The following is a 16,825-nucleotide window of genomic DNA, read 5'->3' as shown; positions in this document are numbered from 1 at the left end:
AGGGACCTCGAAAGATTGAGTCCAACCCCCTGCCCGAGGTGCAGGAAGACAGCTGGAGTCATTGGATCCCAGCAAGATAAGCATCCAAATTTCTCTTGAAGGCGTTCAGTGTAGGTGCTTGAACCACCTCCGGTGGCAGGCTATTCCAGACCTTGGGGGCTTCCACAGTGAAGACATTTTTCCTTATGTCCAGCCTGAAACGGTCTTGCAGGAGTTTATAACCATTCAACCTTGTCATCCCTTGGGGCGTTCTGGTGAGCAATTGTTCCCCCAGATCCTGGTGAACACCCCTGATAAACTTATAGGTGGCCATCAGATCGCCCCTGAGCCTGCGCTTTTCCAGGCTAAAAGAGTCCCATAACTCTGAGCCTATCATCGTAAGGTCTGTTTTCCTGACCTCTGATCATGCGCATGGCTCTTCTCTGGACTCTCTCAAGCTTCTCCACATCCTTTTTGAATTGTGGAGCTCAAAACTGGATGCAGTACTCCAGCTGCGGCCTCACCAAGGCTGAGTACAGTGGGAGAATGATGTCCTGGGACTTGCTTGAGAAACATCTGTTGGATGCAAGCCAGCGTTTTGCTCGCTTTATGAGCTGCAGCATCACATTGAAGGCTCATGTTCATCTTTTGGTCAGTCATGATCCCCAAGTCCCTTTCATCTGTAGTATTAACCAGTGTAGCACTGCCGAGCCTATAAGGATGCTGCAGGTTTTTCCTCCCAAGGTGGAGAACCTTGCATTTTTCAGTGTTAAACACCATCAGGTTCTCATCTGCCCATTTCCTGAGCCTGTCAAGGTCAGTCTGGATCTCCCTCCTGTCCTTAGGTGTGGATGCTTTACCCCAGAGTTTGGTGCCATCGGTGAACTTGGCCAGTCTGCTTCTGACTCCAGTGTCCACATCAGTAATGAAGATGTTGAACAATATAGGTCCAAGGACAGAGCCTTGGGGGACCCCACTGGTCACAGGGCACCATGATGATTGACTTCCATCAACCACTACCCTCTGGGTCTGACCACAGAGCCAGTTCCCCAGCCAGGGGATCGTGGTGGACCCGAGGCCACAGTTGGCCAGTTTTGCCAAGAGGTGATGCCAGATCGAAGGCTTTAAGTTAATAGGAAACTGAGGCACACAATATTATTACAATACAACCAATTAATAAAAATATTACAATAAACCCTGTAGTCCATCACAGTATGCATTTCCTGTTTAGGAATGCAGTAGGGTATGTGGTTTAAAAATGCCAGATTTATAATTGTAACACGTACAGTACTTTTGTTAGCCCTTCATTCCCCAGTGCCGAGATGTTTCTTTTTAAGCTGTCTTGACATGCACATAATGATTCTATTTTGTACTTTTTGCCTCTCTCCTGCCTTTCCGCTCATCAATGAATACCCTGCAGGGTTTTATGGTTTGCATGAATCTGACCTGGACAAGGTTTTCAGATTGCCTACCACCACCTTCATAGGAGGAAATGAGGCAACACTTTCTCTACGAGAAATCATCAAGCGGTTGGAGGTTAGTGTGGCAATTGTTGTATAACTACTTTTATCCGGACAAATCATACTGAATCAGATTGTTCCCAGTTGTTGACAGTTCCTAACTACAATGATAATCCATTCAAGCTGTTAACAGCGCAGTTAATGAAGCCTCCATTGACATGAGAAGTGACCCTCGCCTAAGATTTCTGGAATAGTCAGGGCTTGGCCAAACTCCTTCCCCCCGGCCAAAAAACCCTTGACTTGCAAACTTCCAGAAAAGAGGTGGCGGGGGAGGGGGGAGAGGGAAATTGCCTTGTGTTCAAGTGCAATCTGACTGATAATAGAAAAGAACAGATTTTAATTTTAAAGTAGCTGCCTTTTAATGCTGTCTAGCTCATTAAGTTCTGAATTTCTGGACTGTATTTGCCCTCCCAGAGCACGTATTGTCAGCACATTGGACTGGAGTTCATGTTTATCAATGATGTTGAGCAATGCCAGTGGATCCGGCAGAAGTTTGAGACTCCTGGTGTCATGAAATTTACAAATGAGGAAAAAAGGACTTTATTGGCTAGGCTGGTGCGCTCAATGAGGTATGCTTGGGATGAGTGGGGCTGCTGCCCTTGTGGAGGGATATTGAAATTTGTTGAGCAACACATAGGCATTTGACTTTTTCCTTTACTGAGGGATAAGGAGAAAAGGTTGGATTCTCTGATTATTTCCATGGTTTTAATGGCAGGGCAAGCAGGGTGTTTGGTTGATATATGGCAACTGAAAGAATGGCTTAACTACGTGACCTACATGAAGAGTGGCTTCAGATTGTCAGAAGCTTTCCTATCTGGTTGAGGTATTTGATCCTTTGCATCAGGCTAGTAGCCCAGTGACTCCCAATTCAGATTAACTGCATCTTCAGGATTTCCTTTAGGTAGGGAGAATCTCTAGGAGATGGAGCCAATGGATTCTCCTGTTAGATGTTAATTTTATGGCATGATTAATGTGTTAAATGTGCCATAATGGCAACATAGTACAAGTTCATCCACTTTGTGGTACCATAAAATGGCAAACCAGCCACAAAGGTGTTCCACATATATATAACGTTTTTGTGACTTTTTATAGGATCTTAAATAGAAAGGGCATGCCAGATCTTCAGCATGATGCATAAATTGTAAGGGGCTGGAAGGGACCTCGCAAGATCGGGTCCAGCTCCCCTGCACTAGGCAGGAAAGACAACTGGGGTCAGGTGACCCCCAGTGAGGTGACCATCCAGTTTCCTCTGAAAGATTTCCAGGGTAGGTGATTGCACCACCTCTGGAGGGAGTTTATTCCACAGTCTGGACACCATAACTGTGAAGAGGTTTTTCCTAGTGTTAATCCTGAAATGGTCTTCCAGGAGTTTGTGGCCATTACTCTTGGTTTTCCCTAAGGATACCCTGGTGAACAGTTGTTCACTGATCCCTTGATGTATTCCACTAATATAGTGGTAAACTGCTACCAGGTCCCCTCTCAGCCTTCTCTTTTTTAGGCTTAAGAGACCCAAGTCCCTCAGCCTTTCCTCGTATGGCTCGCCTTGCAAGTCTCTGATCATGTGGGTGGCCCTTCTCTGGACTCTCTCAAACTTTTCCACACCGTTGTTGAAGTGCAGCACCCAGAACCCACTTCCTTGGTTTTGCTTGAGATGCATTAGTTGATGCATGCCAGAGTATTGTTTGCCTTGCTGGCTACAGCATCACACTGATGGCTCATGTTCATATTATGCTGTATTATTACCCTTAGGTCCCTTCCAGTCGTGGTGCTAGTAAGTTTGGTACCACCGAGATTGTATGTATGTTGGAGATTGTTTGTCCCCAGATGGAGCACTTTACACTTCTCAATGTTGACTTCATCTGGTTCTGATCCACCCAACTTGCCAGCCTGTCTAGGTCCACCTGTATCTGCAGCCTATTTTCAAGCATGATCACGCTCTCCCTTAACTTGGTGTCACCTGCAAACTTGGTCAGTGAGCTCTTCACCCCCACATCCAAATCATTGATAAAGATGTTGAAAAGCACTGGACCAAGCATGGACCCCTGAGGGACACCGCTGGCCACTTCTTGCCAGGACGATGCAGATCTGTTCATTGGAACTCTCTCCTACTCCTCAGCCAGATTCCTACCCACCTAACTTTCGAGCAGTTAAGCCTGCAATCCTCCAGTTTTCCCATGAGAACATCATGGGATACCAGATCAAAGGCCTTTAGAAAGTCTAGGTATACAATGTTGACCTCTTATCCAGGTGGCAAGTTACCTGGTTATAGAAGGAAATGAGATTGGTAAGACAAGACCTGCCTGCAACAAAGCTATGCTAGCTGTCATTCAGAATCCTACCTTTTGCAAGCATATCACATGTAGACTCCCTGATGAATTTTTCCAGGATTTTCCCTGGGATAGAAGTTAGGCTAATTGGCCTATTGTTGCCCAGGTCCTGTCTCCTCCCCTTCTTGAAGATGGGCACAACATTAACCCTCTTCCAGTCTTTAGGGACCTCCCCCAAGCACCATAAGTTTTGGAAGAGTTTCACCAGAGGTCCTGTGATGACTTCAGCCAGCTCCTTCAGCACTCTTGGATGAATTTCATCTGGTCCTGCTGACTTACAATGTCTGACTTTTCTAACTGATCATGCACAAACTCAATGTCAACAGTAGGAAGCCGGTCATTCCCACCATGCCCATTCTGAACCTTATCTAATATGATTTTCCCCTTAGTCTAGTGAAATACCAAACCAAAGTACTCATTCAGGAATTCAGCTTTCTCCTGAGTGTTGGTAACCAGCTGTCCTGAGTTGTTAAGCATTGGCCCCATGCTTCCATTTGTTTTACTCCTGTTCCCCATATACCTAAAGAAGGATTTCTTATTGTCCTTGATTTCTGTTGCTAGTTTAAATTCAGTCACCGCCTTAGCCTTTGTAATCTGCTTCCTGCAAGTGCAGGCCATTGTTGTATGGTCCTCCTTGGGTACTGTCCCAAGCTTCCATTGTTTCTTTGCCTCTTTCTTCTTTTTAAAGAGGACCATGATATCTCTGTTAAACCAAGAGGGCTTACCAGTCCTTCTGCTACCTTTCCTTTGCATGGGAATGGACTTCTATTGGGCTCTGAGGATCGTGTCCTCAAGGAATGTCCACTTTTCATGCATTCCTTTCACTGTTGGTCCCTGGGCCCGCAGTGCTTCCCCTACTATTGCCCTGAGCCTGTTGAAATTCATTTTTTGAAGTCCAAAACTTCAACCCTGCTATCTGATTTGCCTGTCTTGCGACGGACAAGGAATGCGATGGTTTTGTGGTCACTGTCACCCAGGCTACCCTCTATGTCCAGGTCACTCACCAGGTAGTTTCCTTTGGCCAAGACCAAGTCTAGGAGAGCATTTCCTCTAGTGGGCCTGTGAACTTCCTGAGTCAGGTAGAGCTCTTTGATACAAGATAGGTGTTAGGGCTGGAAGGGACCTCAAAGATCATCAAGTCCAGCCCCCTGCCTCAGGGGCAGGAAGTCAGCTAGGGTGAAAGGATCCCAGCAAGATAAGCATCCAAACGTTTCTTGAAAGAGTCCAGAGCAGATGCCTGCACCACTTCTGCTATTCCAGGTCTTGGGGGCTCAGATAATAAAGACATTTTTTTCTTATGTCCAGCCTGAAATGGTCTTGGAGGAGTTTATGACTGTTAGTCCTTGTTTTACCTTGGGGTGCTCTGGTGAACAGATATGCTCCCAGATCCTGATGTACACCCCTTACGTACTTGCAGGCAGCCACCAGGTCCCCCCTGAGCCTGTGCTTTTCCAGGCTGAAGAGTCCCATGGCTCTCTTCCTAAGGCCTATTCTCTTGCCCTCTGATCATGTGCTTGGCTCTCCTCTGGGTTCTCTCAAGCTTCTTGACATCCTTCTTGAATTCAGGAGCCCAGAATTGGATGCAGTACTTCAGCTGCGGCCTCACCAAGGCCAAGTACAGTGGGAGAATGGCATCCTGAGATTTACTTGAGAAGCATCTAAGGATGGTGGGGGTGAACAAGCAAGCGCGCGGCGGAGCCTATAAGTATGCTGCAGGGTTTTTTTTCCCCCCCGAGGTAGAGTACCTTACATTTATCGGTATTGAACGATTTAGCCGAGTGTTCCTCCCAGGAGATGTCTGGATAATTGAGGTCACCCATGACGACCATGTTCCATGCGTCCGTGGCCTCTGTCAGTTCTCGAGAGAACTCCAGATCGTGCTCCTCCCCCTGGTTTGGTGGTCTGTAGTATACACCTACAGTTAGGTCTCTCTCACTGTGAGCCTGATAATCAGCTGATTATCAGCCTGGCAGGAGAGGCAGCTCTGGCTCAGCTGGAGACCCAGTCCCTAAGCTGACAATCAGCTGATTGTTGTCGTGGGGACCAGGGTAGCACAGGGTCTTGAACTGGGCCAGAGCTGCCTGGGTGTCTACCAGCGCCTGGCAGGGGAAGCCAGTGAGATTCCCTTGTTCAGCAAGTTCAAAGCCTGCACGCAGGGCTTCCAAGTGCTTAGCTCTGATCATGTCAAGTAGGGGAGTGGGGAACTGATCAACTACCCCTGCTTGGCACTTTCAGAATCATGTGCCAACCCAACTGGCTGCAACTCGCTGAGCAGGGTTGCGGGGCACCCAGCTTTGATCTTGCCAAACAGAGGGAGCCAGTCAGTTTATCCTGCCTGTAACTTGCACACTGGTACCTTTGATAGCCCCCGCAGGGCTTCACTATGTAGAGCTTTCAACTTGCCAATGCAGGTGGAGCCCAGGATCATGATCTCGGGCTTCACATGCATTGGCAAGTTGAAAGGGATCAATTGATACTATGATCTTTCAAATTATGTATTCTGTCATGTATGTGTAGCAAGGCAGGATGTGAAATTGTCAGGATACAGGTTCAGATCCCATTGCACCATCAAATTACTATCTGCCAGGAGTCCTACTGTCAGGTATAGGTGGCATGACTAGGATATTCCTGTTTTTTCTTTTTTTTTTTTTTCTTGCATCCAGAATGGTTCCATGAGTCGCATGTAACTAGCACAGCTTGCAGGATGCACGAAGTTGTGCCAAGAGAGGGCTGGATTAGGGGAAACATAAAGGTGACTTAATCATTTTTATACATTATGCTGTAAACCAGAGGGGCCAGATCAGGCCCTCGGCAGACTCAATTTCCCACCAACCTATGTCTGTCACTGTGGCCAGTTTCCATGGAGACCCCAGCAAACCCAGGGCCATGGCAGTGTGGGGCCAGGGTTTCCATGGAGACCAGTCCCAGCAGTGCTGGCAGGGTGCACAGCTGGGTGGGGAGCTGCTCCAGGGCTGGGATCTTGCAGTGGTGACGGTGTGTTCCACAGCTGGGGCAGAGCTGCACACACCCTGGGCAGGGCCATGCAGGCAGCAGACTGTGGCTCTGCCCTGGCTCTGAACCACACTGTCACTAGTGCAAGATCCCAGCCCCAGCCCTGGAGAAGCTCCCTGCCCAACCATGCACTCTGCCAGCACTGCTGGGGGCAGCCTCCATGGAAACCCTGGTCCTGTGCTGTCATGGTGCCACTGCTACTGGGGTCTCCATGGAAACCAGTCGCAGCGATGTGTGTAGAGGCTGCTGGGGAATGGAGTCTGGCTGTCGGCCAGATCCGCCATTTTGCCCATCCCTGCTCTAAATAGTGCCAAATAGTATTCTGTAATGGCACCGTGTCTCTTTGGCTTCTCTGTATGCAAAACAAATTAGAGAGCTATTACTGTCATAGACCAAGTATCCCCTTCTCTGTTGCTCACTGTCAGCATCTATGTTGGCCATCTCTGCAGAGACATCATAGGGCCTGATGACTGACCTATTCTCTTATCCTTAAAATGAGACTTATTGTCACAGTGTCAGTTCACATGATGTACCTGTTCACCTGGAATCTTGTGTAAATCCTTGTAGAGATAAGATGTTGTTGTTGTTGTTCATCCTTCAAATTCAAAGATGACCATGACATCAGTGTTTGGTTTGGTTTCTTTGGCAAGTGGGTGCCTGATCAGGCCAGCTTGTGCTTTGAATGGTCTGTCTCAGGCTGAGCAAGAGATGCCGCTGTGTTGCTTAATCAACAGGGGATATGCTGCTGCTGTTGTGAGATTTACCATATTTGTGCTTCTGCTCTGGCTCAGCAGTTTTCCTTCACTCGTAGACTGTAGCCCAGTATGGATGAGACTTCGCTAGGTGAAATGATCATAAAGGAGATTTTCACAAGACTTCAGGTCAATGTTGAAACATTTCAAGGATGACTTGAGGGAGTCCTTGAAATATTTCTTCTGGCCTCCCCGAGAGCACTTTCCCTCTTTTAGCTGACCATTGACTGTCAAACAAGATCTTCTCTCATCTGACATCCTGGTGATGTGGCCTGCCCATCTCATCTGTGACTTCATCAGTAGTGTGGATGCTTGGAATGCCTGCGTGCGCGAGAACCTCAGTGTCTGGGACATTGGAACCTGAGAGAGAGAATGTCAGGGATGTCCTACTGGTTCAGACAACAGATCCACCTGCTTTAGTATCCTGTATCTTACAGTGGCTGAATGTGGATGCTGAGGAGGAAAGTGTTTACACAGGGCCTTTCCTGACTGATCTGTTCCCCTGCCCCTCTTTCCTTACAGCTTCCAGCATTCGGAAGCTTGGAAGTCATACTTGAGAAATTGCAGCCCTGATTGTCATATTTCTAAAATCCACTGATTGATCTATCTCACGTTAATTTATCCAGTCCTCTTTTGAACTTGGATAAATTGTCAGATTCTGCACCAGTGGTACTTAACCTTTTTAGACTTGAGGCATCCCTGGATACACTTGAGGCACCTCTTGGAAAATGCCAGTTCCTGTTTTGATTTTTTTTTTTTCCATTTCTTTTTTAACTATAGAAAAATAATAGAGCAGATTTTCTGTTGTAAAGAGCTCAAAAATCATAACAATAGATTTCTTATTCAAATTGCTGGGTTTATCTTGTCAATTATGCTTGCATATTTCACAGTGCCTATCATTGTATGGCATCCAACAGCACTCTTCAAGGAATCTAAAGGGGCCCCTGGTGCCATGGCACCCTGGTTGAGAATCACTGCTTTACACCATCTTATGACATTGAGTTACACAGGTTAATTACATGCCATGTGAAAAAACTTAAAAAAAAATCTGCTTCCTAATTTCATTGTGTATCCTCTTGGGTTAGTATACAGAGAGAGTTTCATAGTTGGTAGGGTCGGAAGGGACCTCAACAGATCAGCAAGTTCAATCCCCTGCCATGGGCAGGAAAGAATGCTGCGGTCAAGTGACCCCAGCAAGGTGTCTATCTAGCCTCCTTTTGAAGGCCCCCAGGGTAGGAGTGAGCACCACTTCCCTTGGAAATTGGTTCCGGATCCTATCCGCCCTGACTGTGAAGTAGTGCCTCCTGATATCTAGCCTGAATCTACTTTCCATCAACTTATGGCTGTTGTTATTCCCAGTAGTGCTAGGGGGAACAGGGACTCTCCCATTGCCTGCTGGTCTCCCTTGACCAGTTTATAGATGGCCACCAGATCCCCCCTCAGCCTTCTCTTGTGGAGGCTGAACAGATTCAGGTCTCGTAGCCTCTCCTCGTAGGGCCTGCCCTGCTGCCCCCTAATCATGCGAGTGGCCCTCCTCTGGACCCTCTCCATGTTGTCCACATCCCTCCTGAAGTGCAGCGCCCAGAACTGGACACAGTACTCCAACTGTGGCCTGACCAATGCCATATAGAGGAGGAGGATCACCTCCTTGGACCTGCTCATGATGCATCTGTGGATGCATGACAAGGTGCAGTTAACCTTCCTGACTGCATCTCCACATTGGCAGCCCATGTTCATCTTGGAGTCTATAATGACTCCAAGATCCTTTTCTGCCTCTGTGCTGATGAGAAGAGAGTTCCCCAGCCTGTAGATATGCTGCTGGTTCTTTCTCCTTAGGTGTAGCACCCTGCACTTGTCGGTATTGAATCCTATCTTATTCTCATCCGCCCACCCCTGTAACCCGTCCAGATCTAATTGCAGCCTGTCCCTCTCTTCTAGCGTGCCCACTTCTCCCTATATCTTAGTGTCATCTGTGAATTTTAAACAAGGTGCTTTTCACCCCCTTGTCCAAGTCGCTGATGAAGATGTTGAACAGTGCGGGCCCAAGGACCGAGCCTTGGGAGACCCCACTGCCCGCATCCCTCCAGGTCGAAAATGACCCATCCACCAACACTCTCTGGGTGCAGCCCTCCAGCCAATTGGCAACCCATCTGACTGTGTAGGCATCGACACCACAATCTCCTAATTTTTTTACGAGAATAGGGTAAGAGAGTGTCGAAGGCCTTCCTAAAGTCCAGAAAGACTATGTCCACCGTGACACCTGTGTCCAAGAATTTTGTGACCTGGTCATAGAAGGCTACCAGGTTGGTCTGACAGGCCCTGCCTCTAATGAACCCATGTTGGTTGCCCCTAAGCATACACTCCCCTGCTTGCCCCTCGCAGATTTATTCATAGATTCATAGATGTTAGGGTCGGAAGGGACCTCAGATGTTCACTTGGATAATTTTCTCAAAGAGCTTCCCCAGGACCAAGGTGAGACTAACAGGCCTATACTTTCCTGGGTCCTCCTTCCTCCCTTTTTTGAAAATGGGAACCACATTGGCCCTTTTCCAGTCCTCTGGCACCTTGCCAGAGCACCACGAGTGCTCGTAAAGCTGTGCCAGGGGTCCTGCAATGACCTCTGCTATTTCCCTCAGCACTCTGGGGTGGAGATCATCAGGACCTGCTGATTTGATCATGTCCAGTCCCACCAGAAGTTCCCTGACTAGGTCCTCTCTGACCCTGGGCCTGGCTGTGCCTCCCCTGGGACCATCGGGGATCCCTGTGGGGGGGATGATCTGGTCCCTGCTCAGAAAAATGGAGGCAAAGAAATTGTTAAATAGGTTAGCTTTGTCATCTGGTGCGACCACCAGATTTCAAAGCGTGCCCTGCAGAGGCCCCACGTTACCCGGAACCTTCTTTTTACCCCTATGTATTTAAAAAAGGACTTCTTGTTATGCTTGATCCGGGTTGCTAGTCCCGGTTCCATCTCCGCCTTGGCCTTTCTAACAGACCCCCTATAATCCCGAGCAACAGAGATATAGTCCTCCCTGGTGATGGCCCCTCCCTTCCATTGGGTGTACACATCCTTCTTAGCTTTGAGACGTTCCTGGATGCTTTTGGTGAGCATTGGGGGTTTTTGAGCATTCTTGCCCCCTTTGATCCGTGTTGGGATTGCCACCCTTTGGGCTTGGAGGATCGACTCCTTCAGGAAGGACCACTCTTCTTGGAATCCCAACTCCCCACCCCTCTGGGACCTCAGTGCCTCCCCGACTAGTCTCCTTATCTCAGTGAAGTCCAGGGTTGCTGTCTTGCAGCAGGCCTTTGCCACCTTGCGCTGGATGGTGAATTCCAATAGGCGATGATCACTATCTCCCAGGTGGTCGAGCACCCGCAGTCCCCTCACCAGGTTGTCGGTTCTGGCCAGGACCAGGTCTAACAAGGCATTTCCCCTGGTGGGACTGTGCACCTCCTGGGTTAGATGGAGGTCCTGTAACATGGCTAGGAACTTACGTGAGTGGTCAGACCTGGCTGACTGCTCTTCCCAGCAAATGTCCAGATAGTTTAGGTCACCCATGGTGACCACATCCTTTGACTTAACTGCCTCCGTGAGCTGACCCGAGAATTCCTGGTCTAGCTCTTCTTCCTGGTTGGGTGGTCTGTAGTAGGCCCCCACCATTAAGTCCCTTTCCCCCTAGTAAATAGTAAGTGCCCATTTACTTTTTCATGCAATTCTTGATTTTATTAGGCCCTTGTCATATGCCCCCTCAATTTTCATTTCTCTAAGCAGAAAAGTCCTAGCCTGTGTTAGCTTGTCATAATACTGAAGTCTCTCTATACCCCTGATCATTCTTGTTCCCCTGTTCTGTATCTTTTCTACCTTTTCTCTGTACTTTCTGGAGGTGGGGGGGACCAGGACTGCATGCAGTTTAAGGTGAGTGCTCATCATTATGTATGTATATCTTGGTTCCCACCCATGCGCATCACTTTGCACTTCGACCCATTATATTCAGTGTTGCTGTTTGTCCATACGTACATTTTTACAAGATCCTTCTATAATTTTTTCATTCAGCTTAGTTTATTAGCACCCTGAATAAGTTGGTATCATCCATTGGTGGATCTAGATTTGAAAAAGGGGGGGTGTAGGAGGAGTTGACTGGAGGTGTAGGGGGGTTGCTGTCCCCCTCTTCCCCCATACTCCCCTGAGCTGGCTGACTGGTGGTGGCAGCAGTTGCTGGGGACTTTTTTGAATTCCCAAAGCCAGGTATGACCTCCTCACTTCCTAGCTCTGGTCATTTTCTCCCCTCCAGCACTCAGCAGCATCTCCATTCCCTCCCATTTCTCACCTTCCCCTCTGCAGCAGAGTTTGCCTCTGGGTATAGGAAGCAGGGATTGACTGACCCAGGGTCAGGGGAAGTCTGAAGGCCACTCCTGCCCCACTCTAGCCAGGAGCTTCTGTGAGCAGATGCACAGAGAGCTGGGCTCATCTGGGAACAGTAGCAATGGAGAGGAGACCCACCTCTTGCTCCCTGTTTCCTGCCTGATCACCAGGATCTGGGTTTTCCATTTGCTGTGGAAAAAATATGGATTTTCTTGTTTCATGGGAAAAGCATGGGAAACCATGGGTTTCTCTTTGCAGTCTGGCAGTGTTCCAGCCTGTAGGGGGCTGCTTGGGGCTGGGGAGACTGGGATGCAGGGGTGCCACATGCATGCGCTTACGTGCACATTCTTGTGGCAGCCAGGCAGGGTGGTTAAGAGCAACTCCTGTAGCTACCTTTTATCCGGGGGAGGTGGGGCGGGGTGCACAGGTGAAGCAGTGGGTGGCCAGGGTGAGATGGGGGTGGGGAGAGCATGTGCCCCCCAAGATTTCTGTGCCCGCAGTGGGGTGTGTGGCTGCAGCAGGGCCAGACCAGCCCTGGCCATATTTATGAATATGTTAAACAGTAAATGCCCCAGCGTAGGCCCTTAGAGGATCCCACTCCTTACTTCCCTATCCTTTGTGAACACTGGCTGTTCAACCTAGTCTTTGCTTCCTGTCCTTTATCCTATTACTGATCCATGAATTACTCTTATCTCTGATGCCATGACAGCCTCATTTAAGTAAGGGCTTTTGGTGCAGAACTATTCTAAAAGTTTTTTGAAAGTCCAGATATACTGCATCAACCTGATCCACATGTTTGTTGCCCTCAAAGAACTGTAGTAGATTGGTGCATCATGTTTGTTTCCCTGGAGACAAGAATCAGCAACACACCTTGTGCTGTTGCAAATTGTCCCTGGGGAGCACCTGTGCCACACGCCCTCTGGTGCACCAGGTTACCATGGATGGGGTAGGGAAATCTGGGGCCAGCACTGGGCTGGCCCCAGAAGCCTTACTTGGGCTGCCTAGCAGCACTGAGAACAGCTGCGTGGTTTGGGGTGCCACAGAACACATGGCTGAGCTCATCTGGAGTCTTTCCCAGCAAGTCCTGTTCATTCATGTGATGAACAGCTCTAGCAGTGGTGGTGGTGATAATACTAATGCCATTAAGTGTTGTTGTTAGCTGTTGTTTATTTTAGGTTCACCTGACTAGTCCCATGAATACCCTTTGGTGTCTGTTTTTAAAGATGGGTGTTACACTGGCTGTCCTTCAGTCCTCAAGCACAGAGGCTGTTTTTGAACTGATTTAGAGTGTGTTTAAGGGAATATGCTTCTTTATTAGTTTTCTTTTTGATCAAGGCTGTGGAGAACTGTTAAAAAGAAACTCCAAGAAAACATACTGAAAGCATTGTTTCTATGGCTAGGTACAGACAGTCAAAAAGCCCGAGGCTGAATTGATTCAGTCTTTGCAAGTTAGTCTAAAATGCACAGATTAAATTGAAACAGACGTGAACAAACATTTATCTTTGATTCAAGAAATGCAGGCACATGCCTGTCAGGGCTCAGGCCAGAAGCTGGGGAGCACTAAAGCATGGCTCTCTGGCTGTATGTTCTTCCTCTTCCTGCTGCCCCTAAGGTCTCTGGGATTTGCAGTCCAGAATTACAACAGCTGGATTCTTCAGGGTTGCTCATCACTTCCTCTTCCTGTTTCCAGGTGCCTCTGAGATTTGTAGTCCACAGTTGCATCTGGCAATAAGTTTGAGTGGGGGAAGAGGTGTTTAACTGCCTTTCCCTGGCTCCAGACACTGTAGACTGGGCTGCATCCCCAGCTGGGCTTGCTCTCCTAGTCAGCTAGCCCTCACTGCTCCAGCTAGGGAGCAAAGAGGGGAGAGGTCAGTCCTGCTGTCTGGAGCGGATAGCACAGACCAGCCCAGGGCTGGAAAGCATGCTGAGGGACTGTGATTTAACTTGAGCTAGGACAGGGTCTTGGACAGAAGTTTCATAAACCAGTTTGACCCAAATCAGTTAAGTCTTGATACTACGTTTAACCAGGTTTATCTTTAAACCAGTTTCAGCCATTTTGAAACTGGTTTATGTGCACTGAACTTCTGTTCTGTTCCAGATTTAAACCAGTTTCTGATCACTTAGACCAACTTATGTGTAACTTCTGTCTCTAGCCTATGTGTTTTGTGTGAAATTTCAGGAGACAGCAGCATGCCATTTGTCTAATTTTAGGTTTTAATTAAGAGGAAATCCAGTCAGATACTTAAATCAGGTAAACATGGTGCTTGAGCGACTGATTGTTAAACAGTCCATCACCATGAAATTTCTTCATTTAAGAATTTGCACTACTACTTCAGCCTATGTATGCTAGGGAAGAACCTGTATTAGAGCATCTGGAGAAAGTCAGACATATCTTACCAAATTTTTCATGGATAATGTAGGGTGGGAGGAAGTATTTGCTGAATCAAAAGCGCTAAATTTGTTCCTGCACAAACCTGCCTCATCCTTTGTTTGGTTTTGTGACTTGCTACTCAAAGGGACATTATCCTGGTTATGAATTTTATCTTCTAAAATGTATGGGTTTTTTTGTGTGTTGCTAATATCAATTTAGGATGCTAGGCCCCAGTCCCCCTGAATGCTGCTTGACCCCCACCCACTCTCCCAACCCCCCATATAGCTGCCCCACCTGGCCCCAGCTCCTGGTTGTTTAATTAAAAAAAAAAAAGCCCACACTCACTGGCTGCTGCAGCAGCCATCGGGGCTTCTGGAGGCTTGTGGCAGAGCCCCCCATGCAGCACAGGGCAGTGGGGTGCAACGTGGATGGCCCCCCTGCCTGGCAGGAGCCGGTGAGTGCAGGGCTTTTTTTGAAAGAGCCTGGAGCTGGGGTGGGCAGGGAAGCCATGGGGGGTGCGGGGAGTGGCCAGGAGTCGGGGGGGACTTGTAGCAGAGACCCCCACACAGCGTGGGGCAATGGGGGCCAGTGGGGGCAGCTTTAAATAAAAAAAAAAAATGAGGAGCTGGGGCTGGGCAGCCAGTGACAGGGCTGGGAGAGCAGGCAGGGGATGGGGCTTGTCTGATTCGGAGCTTTGGCCAATTCGGCAGCAGCTGAATCTCCGAATCAGGTTCAGCTGAATTGATTCGGGACAGTGATTTGAATCACCAAATCAAATAGCTGTCCCCCACATCAGCTGAATCCAAATCTGAAGCGAATACTAGTCATTTCGCATTAAGCCTTGATTCTTCAGCCCAGTCCACAAGGACAGCTTCTATACTGATACAAGTGTGGGGCCTGTTTTAGTGTGTCTTTTTAAAATATTTTTTTAATATTTGTTCTTTATTTCTCCTCATGCATGAGGCTACAGTGCTCAGTTTCACAATAAGGAGGGCAGAACGTTTAGATAATGAAAACTGATTGCCTGTGACAGAGATCTGTGATTGCTTTTCATGAAACTTTAACTTAATTTTTCTCTAAATCAGTTTTGTCGTCCTTTTTAAGAGTCTGATACTTTTAGTGTAAGCCCTGACCATTTTCGGGAGCTTCCAGCATCATGGGTGACTGGTGCCTCCTGAGTCAGGGGCTGCACTTGCCCCCCCCGTGGCCAGTCAGCGCCCATGGGGGGGATCCCCCCCATGGCCGGTTGCGCTGACTGGGAGGGAGAGGGGATTCCCCTGCGGCTGATTGCGCCAACCCTGGCATGCCGCTGGCACTTCCAGGTCGGTGCAATTGGCTGTTGGGAGACCACGGTTGATTGCTTCTCCTGGCATCTCCACTCCCTGGCCAGTGCTCTCAGGTGGTGCACGTGCTCCCCGGTGCACTCCCTACGTGTTGCCGCTGTCCAGCATGGTTGGCTTTAAATTTTGAGCTAGAGGTCAGTTTCTGAATTTAGGCACAAGGCAATATACTCCTTTTTATTTGTCAGAATGATATTGATTGGAGGAATTTTTTTATCAAAATACTAGCTTCTAGTTGTGATAAACAAGTCTTTTTCTATAGATGCCATTTGGTGTTTGTTCCTGTGACTCTCCCTTATTAGGGCTATTCACATGTGCAACAAAGGTATGGCTTTTCAGGTTTTGAGCCTAAATTTTACAGTTAAGGCAAGAAAGAGATTTTGTTTCTCAGAATTTTGTTGTATGGATAGTGGGAAGAATGGCTGGGAGGATTAGTCTTTTGATATTGCTTATTTTTACTTTTACTTTATCAGTACAGGCTTTAATTTATGGTGAACAAAATTCATCAGCTTTTCCTGCTTATTGTTTACCTGCTTTGGAGCAATTCTAATTTGTTTTGATACCCACTTAGGTGATCACCTGTTTCTAAAACTATGTAACCAGAGTCTGTCTGTACCTCCTTCCAGAGGCCTTTCTCTTTAAAGGGGCTAACTAGTCTACAAGCACATCATGCATATAGTAACCAATGCTGGGCAAGGTGTTGTACACTGGAAATGCAGTGGTTTAGTGGCAAATATTTTTGATGACATACAAGATGCCCTTTCATGTACTGGAAATACTACAAAGTTGATGCTGTTTCAAAAAAAAGTTAGAAAGCTATGAATGATTAACTTTCAAGTCCACAGGACAAGGAGCAACGGGCTCAGGCTGCAGCTGGGCAAGTTGAGGCTGGCAATGAGGGAAAGCAGGGGGTGCCGCACTGGGATGGGGGGGTGTGGAAGCCCCGGAGCCAAGCCCTGGCTGGGCTGACAGATGGAGCTTGGCTGGATGGGAACCCAGAGTCTCGGCGGGGGGTGCCGCACTGGGAGGGGGGGGTGTGGAAGCCCCGGAGCCAAGCCCTGGCTGGGCTGACAGATGGAGCTTGGCTGGATGGGAACCCCGAGTCTCCTTCTTCCCCCCCCCCCCCCCCCCCACCACCGCCCCCACGGCCTCGGGCCGCCAGCG

The 16,825-nt window shown here is 48.2% G+C and overlaps 1 protein-coding gene across 13 annotated transcripts in view; it reads left to right on the top strand.

The window, feature by feature from the left end:
• Nucleotides 1–16,825, top strand: part of OGDHL (oxoglutarate dehydrogenase like) — a 97,586-nt gene that overhangs the window by 28,616 nt on the left and 52,145 nt on the right. For all 13 annotated transcript variants that reach the window (XR_003095427.1, XR_003095428.1, XM_006029499.3 and 10 more), the window contains 2 exons: nucleotides 1,400–1,515; nucleotides 1,914–2,068. Coding sequence is in view for 11 of the 13 variants with exons in the window: in XM_006029499.3 (XP_006029561.1) it covers nucleotides 1,400–1,515; nucleotides 1,914–2,068 (271 nt within the window). In the remaining 2 variants the exon portion in view is untranslated. The remainder of the gene's footprint in view (nucleotides 1–1,399; nucleotides 1,516–1,913; nucleotides 2,069–16,825) is intronic.

The sequence above is a fragment of the Alligator sinensis genome, unplaced genomic scaffold (genome assembly GCF_000455745.1).
Source record: "Alligator sinensis unplaced genomic scaffold, ASM45574v1 scaffold374_1, whole genome shotgun sequence".
In the NCBI taxonomy this organism is placed as follows: Eukaryota; Metazoa; Chordata; order Crocodylia; family Alligatoridae; genus Alligator; species Alligator sinensis.
The sequence above is the reverse complement of the archived record's forward strand: the minus strand, read 5'-3'. Positions and strand labels throughout refer to the sequence as shown.